The following is a 6000-nucleotide window of genomic DNA, read 5'->3' as shown; positions in this document are numbered from 1 at the left end:
AGCTGGGTGGGCACCAGCTAGTTCCTCTGGTCTCAGGGTGGTAAAAGCTGAAGTTCCTGTGGTTCATTCATCCACTGGCCTAATTTGTTTTCATGTGTCTTTGATTTTCATCACTGTTCCTTGCTTCTGTTCAATTGTTACTTTAACCTCTCACCTCAAAATTCCCTGCAAACATGGAAGGGTTTCTGCATTCTCTACTCTGCCATTGGGCAACTAGGTTATATATCTTTACACCAGTGTGACACTCAGTGACTGCCTTTTGTGTCCTTCCTCATAACACTGGTAGTTCCTTTGCTGGAGGAGGGGGGGAGCTCTTAGGGAACGGAGCCAGCATGATCGAGGAAACTGGGTAAAGCACCTTCCAATTCCCGTCCTTGACATTTCTTTCCTTGCCTATGACTTTGTAGAAGGTCAGAATAAGATTACTTAGCGTACTGAAGAGCTTTCTGATACTGTGAGCTCAAGAGTTTAGGCTGCATTTTTATCGGTTAAAGGTGTCTTCAGTCTTGAGCCTTGTAAGTCCAGTTTATGTTGGTGTGCATATCTGATCCTTTTAAACACGGAAGCAAGCGATCTGGCCATAGATCATGTAAACGACAGGGTGAGAGTCCAGGAAAGCCTTCAAAGCATCTCGCAGGGTGTGCGGGGGGCCCTGCTGTGCCCGAATCCACTGATGGTGTGGGTCTGGACTGCGCCGCCACCGGTAGGGCTTGCCAAGGGACCTTTGAGCCAGGTGGGGATGTAGGGGCGCGGCAACTGGGCTGGGACGCGTGCTTAGGGAGCCCAGCGGGGACTGGGCGGGGGGGCTGGTCGCCTTCCCCCCTCTCCCCCAGGACCCGACAACCGCCAGGCCATATTAACTACTGCTCAGGCGGCCCAGGCTTCTCCCCGGCCGCCCCCCGCCGGGGCGGGGGCGGGGCGGGGCGAGCTGTGGGCGGGGGCCCGGGAGCTCCGCCCCGCGCGCAGCCTGCGGGGAGGTGAAGGCCCAGCCGTGCAGCGTCCCCGCGCTTTCTCCGCCTCCGCCGCCCACGGGCCCTGCAGCTCTCGCGCTCGCGCGCTGCCGGCTCGGCGTCCCCGCGCCCCGCGATCCCCCCCTGGCTCGGCGAGATGACGCTGAAGGCGAGCGAGGGCGAGGGCGGGGGCGGCATGCGCACGGCGCTTTCTGACCTGTACCTGGAGCACTTGCTGCAGAAGCGCAGCGAGCCAGAGGTGAGCGGGCGCGGGGCGCGGGAGGCGGGGGCGGCGGCGGCCGGGCCAGCCCCGCAGGCCGGGCACTGGCACTGCAAAGTTCTGGATGGCCGCCGGACAGGATGGGAAGCGCCAACTTCGGGCTCTCGTGCGAGTGGGTGGACAGCTGCCCCCAGCCCCCTGGACGGCTGGTGAGCAGCTGCCAGCCTCGCCCTGCTCCTGCCCAAGCCAGTGGCTTCCAAGACCAAGATCCGCTCTCCAGTGTCTCCTGTAGTTCAGGGAAGTGGCTGCCACTCAGTGGCCGCATTTCATTGTCCAGAGAGAGGACACACAGAGACAGACACATAGGGAACCAGGGCGAAGCTGTGTTGTTTTGGATGACCCAGCCTCAGAAGCCTAGTGTCACTCCAGGCCCGGAGCTTCCCTGACTGTGCGGCCGCCAAGGCAGGCCCTGTCACACTCCACTCCGCCACTCCATTTAGTTGAAGTGCTTGCCTGAGTGAAGCCTCACCACTGTTTGCTTACTTAATGACTGGAGAGGTGGACACTGTGATTTCACGGATGAAGAAGCAGGAACGGGAGGTAAGCACACAGAGGAGGGGCTCCCTGGAATGAGCTCAAGGGAAAAATCTAAGCCTCAGAACTGGAGCTAGCTTTCAGGGCTTGAGAACCAAAGTCCAGCCGTCTGGCTCACTACTTCACCGGGCACCTCTCATGCACACTATGTAGGTTTGCCTTCTGGGGTTCAAAGTTCACCCCCGACTATCATTGCAAGTCATGGTTGCCTGGGCTGCAGTGAGGGACTGATTGAGCAGACAGCGCCTCTGTTACACAGATGACATGACAAAATTGAAAGTCATGTGTGTGGTGGGAATTAGGGTCTGACCTGATTTCCCAGAAGCTTGAATGTACACTTTTTTTCCCCCAAGAGCTCTTGGTGAACCAAACTTGAGCTTATTTTTTCTTTTCAATTCAACAAATTGTACATACATAATTCAGGGACATTGATTACATTCCTCAAATTATACAACCATCTGCCCTCTCCTTTACCAGATTGTTCCACCACCATTCACATGAACCTGGTGTCTCCAGAAGACAAAGTTTAAGCATTTCCCCCTCCCTGCCAGCACCGGTAACCACTCATAATCCAAGGCTATGATATATTTGCTGATTTCGTGCGAGTGAGATACCTGTTCTTTTGCAAGCAACATGCTGTGCTCAGCATACTGCTTTCCAAGCCCGTGCATGTGGCGGACTTCAGAAGCTCCCTAAGGGGCTCCCTAAGGGTCCTCGTATTGCAGGTACTGCTTCGCATTTGCGGATCCATCCAGCTGTTGAATAGCTAGAGTGAGTGTGGGTGTGCAGGTGCTGATTATGTGCCCGCCTTCCCTTGTGGGTGGGTCACTGGGATAGCAATTGCTGAGTCACACAACAGTTCCCTGGCCATGGGGTTGAGGAACTGCCAAACTGCTTTCCATCATGGCTGTGACCGGTTCGCCTTCCTAACACCTTATGTTGTCCATTTTGATGGCCATCGCTATTCTAACGGGAGTAGAATGGGATCCCTGTGTGGTTTGAGGGCTCTGGTAGCACACTGGGTCCAGTACTGGGTTAACCCCCTAGCAATTTTGAGGGGGACAAGATGCGGCTACTTGATGCTGTACAGGGTTGCCAGGAGTCAGAGTGGACTTGATGGCAAGGGTTTTGGGTTTGGGTAACGTTAATGAGAGGAACCACACTGGCACAATGGTGAGCCACTTGGTCCTTCTGACCAACCTAGCAGCCTTGCAGGGGAGAGACCTTTTGCCAGGTAGATGGTTCCCCAAAATTCCTCTCTTTACACTTTGTTGACAAAGTCTTTTGATGAGCAAAAGCATTTGATTTGTGGCTATAGCTATGGCCTGTGACCTCACTCTACATTTTCTCCTGAGAACAGTAAGGGGTTTGTTTTTCACATTGAAGTCCTAGATCCATTTGGAGTTGGTTTTCATGTATAATGTGAGGCAGGGATCTTCGTTTGCTTTTCTGCATGTGGAAATCCAACTCTGTCAGCACCATTTGTATGACTTTTCTTTCCCATCTTGAATGGACTTAGTGCCCTTGCTGAAAATCAGGCAGTCATTGATGTATATCTTTATTTCTGGCCTCTTAATGCCATTCTGTTAATTTACATGTCTAATATTATACCAGTACCAGGCCATTTTAGTTGCTGGAGCTTTATAGTATGTTTTAATGCTTTTTCTTCAAGATTCCTGGAGCTATTCAGGGTCCCGGGTCCTTCCAGCTAAACTAGAGGATTGGCTGGTCATTTGTGCGACTGAGAAGAGAAACCCAACCCAGACTTGCATCCATTTTGTTGCTTCATTTGAGGAGGATGTATTTCCGTGTATAGGTTCTCGTTTAACAGAAATTACTGTAGAAGAATAAATCTAATTTTCACATGACTTACCCCTTTATCTGTTTTACCCAGTATATGGTGTGGCAGCTCAGCCTGCTCCCCGGCCCTTCACTTCCAGGGAATTGTTTTATTTACTACCTTACAGATAAAGTCAGACTTTATTCTGGCTGATTGAATTTTGTCATATAACTTCGGTTTACTATTGAAGCTAGAGAAGATAAGTTAACCTTTTTTTAATGCTCTATTCTACTTAAACAAGACACTTAACTAAATATCAGGAATATAATTTTTTTTGGTCAGGATCAAGTCCCAGATATCTTAGTTTCCCAGTTGGCATTTTGGTCTGGATAAGTCTGTCTTATGAAATATGACACACACACACACACACACACACACTTTATGAAATAAAAATGATGCCAGACATTGTCAGATGCGCCCAGGAGGGCAACATACTCCGTCTCCCTTGAGAATCATGTCTTAGAACTAGAACTGGGAGGAGGTGGCATTCCTCGATTCCAGACTTCCATCGGGAGCAGGGATTGCTCTAACCTTTAGCTGCTGCTGGGGAGTGGGCACACGTGCGAGTGTGTGGTGTGGTCGAGTGGAGCGAGGAAAAATAAATAGCCTGGGGGAGCAGAAGGAAGGCCAGGGTAGGGCAGAGGACGAAAATCCTTGGAATTAGGGAGACGATCCAGCTTTCTTCACATGGAGTGTTTTTCCTGCTTGCTATTATTGTTTGTTGGCATCAAGTGGATTCTGCCACCACTTACTTACAATGGTGAGCCCTTTCCACTAAAATAACCCAAGAACCCAAACTCGCTGCCAGGGAGCTGATGCTGACACTTAGAGACCCTCTGTAAGAGCAGGGTCGCGCTATCCCCGTGGGTTTCTGAGACTGTAAAACAAATCCTTATGGGAGTAAAAAGCCTGTCTTTCTCCCTCGCCTGGAAGTTAGCAGACCACCAGTAACCCCCGGGCCCTGGCCAGGCTCTGGAGCCTTATTTTCTCCATGGATTGGACTCGCCTCTGTATCTGCCACTGGCATGGCAGCTTCTCAAGCCCAGGGCGCGCTGCCCCCTGAGATTCCCACTTCCCGGCTAGGCTGCTTGCCCAGAGTTCCCTGCGGGTTCCCCCCCACCCCAAGTGAACACTGTGAATCCAGCGGCTGGGGTGGGGGACTCACTGGGCCCCAGTGCACGGAGGAAGCAGTGGCCCCGCCCCCTCCGCGGGCCCTTGGGCTCCCAAGTCGGTCTCTGGTTTCCTGTTTGCCTGGGCCCTGGGCCCTGGGCTCTGGGCTGGTGGGTGGGGGAACTGAGTGTGTACAAGAGATGAGGGCCCTGCAGTTTGGACTGATCGAGGGCGAGGGCCGGAAACCCCAGCTCTTTCAGTCAGTGCCCACCTTCCCAGCCAGCACCTCAGGGGGCTTTCTTGGAGCCCTTGCATTGCTTTCCCCACACTGAGAAGCCGCACAAATGTTTGTTCTTTCCCAGCTGCCCTTTCAGTAGCTCCGGAGCTAGTTGTTTGGATGAGAAAGTGGATTTGACTCGCTGGTGCTGCCTGACACCCCCCCTCCCCACCCCCTGCCAAGCTTGTTTTTCATCTCCTGTTCAATTCCAGCTTCCGCTGAGCAGCAGCCTCTGCCCTTTGAACCTGCTGCAGATGTTTCCTCCTGAGGGGCTTTCTGAACCTGGGCTGTCCACACCAGTCACTTGTCCTCTCTGAGGCCAAGAGGCTACAGAGCCAAGGCCAGTCACGGAGTCTCCAGTTCTCTCGGAATCTGGCCAGGCCTGCTTTAGTGAGAGCCGTTTCCACCCTGCTTTCTGCAGCAGTTGTCCCAGACCCGGGCCTGCCTGTCCACTGGCGGAGAGGGTAGGGGTTTTGAGAGGATAGCATGGTGGAGGTTGTCCCCCAGGCCTTTCTTGTTAAGCTTGGTGGTGACTCAAACGCCAGGGGCCTGAGCTCGGCCTTCAAGAACTATTGCGCAAGCTCCTCTTAGAGCTTGAGTCCATGGGTGAGTCAAGGAGACAAAGGTCCCTGGGTGGGACTTACATCCCAGCTGGGGGCGCCAATACACCCCACTCAACTCTCCTCGGTCCAGTTGAGGCTGACGCACAGCTACCCTCTAGGGCTTCTCAGACTGTAACCCTTTGTGAGCGTCTCCCGCAGGGCAGCTGGTGGTTTCAAACAGCTGACCTTTTGGATTGCCACCCAACTTATACCCCATTCCACCACCAGGCCCCCTTTGGGGCGGGTGGGGCAGGGGGCAAAGCAAGCAGTAGAACTCTCTAGTGCCGACAGGGCCCTGAGGGCTGTGGAAGGAAGCCCGGGCATCTGTGCGTGGATGAGGAGACAGGCTAAATTAGCTGTCCTGAGTCAAAGGCAAATCCCTGCCCCATTTACCGAGCCCCGTTTGA

General features: G+C 53.4%; 1 protein-coding gene across 1 annotated transcript in view; it reads left to right on the top strand.

Annotated features, from left to right (window-relative positions):
• The first annotated feature begins 976 nt into the window (after window positions 1-976).
• The window catches only part of MPP1 (MAGUK p55 scaffold protein 1), a 33147-nt gene continuing 28123 nt past the window's right edge, over window positions 977-6000 (top strand). The window contains exon 1 of the mRNA XM_075538248.1: window positions 977-1209. Coding sequence (XP_075394363.1) covers window positions 1108-1209 — 102 coding nt within the window. The 5' untranslated portion in view covers window positions 977-1107. The remainder of the gene's footprint in view (window positions 1210-6000) is intronic.

The sequence above is a fragment of the Tenrec ecaudatus genome, chromosome X (genome assembly GCF_050624435.1).
Source record: "Tenrec ecaudatus isolate mTenEca1 chromosome X, mTenEca1.hap1, whole genome shotgun sequence".
NCBI classification, from domain to species: Eukaryota; Metazoa; Chordata; class Mammalia; order Afrosoricida; family Tenrecidae; genus Tenrec; species Tenrec ecaudatus.
Note: the sequence above shows the minus strand (reverse complement) of the source record. Positions and strands in the feature narration are given on the sequence as shown.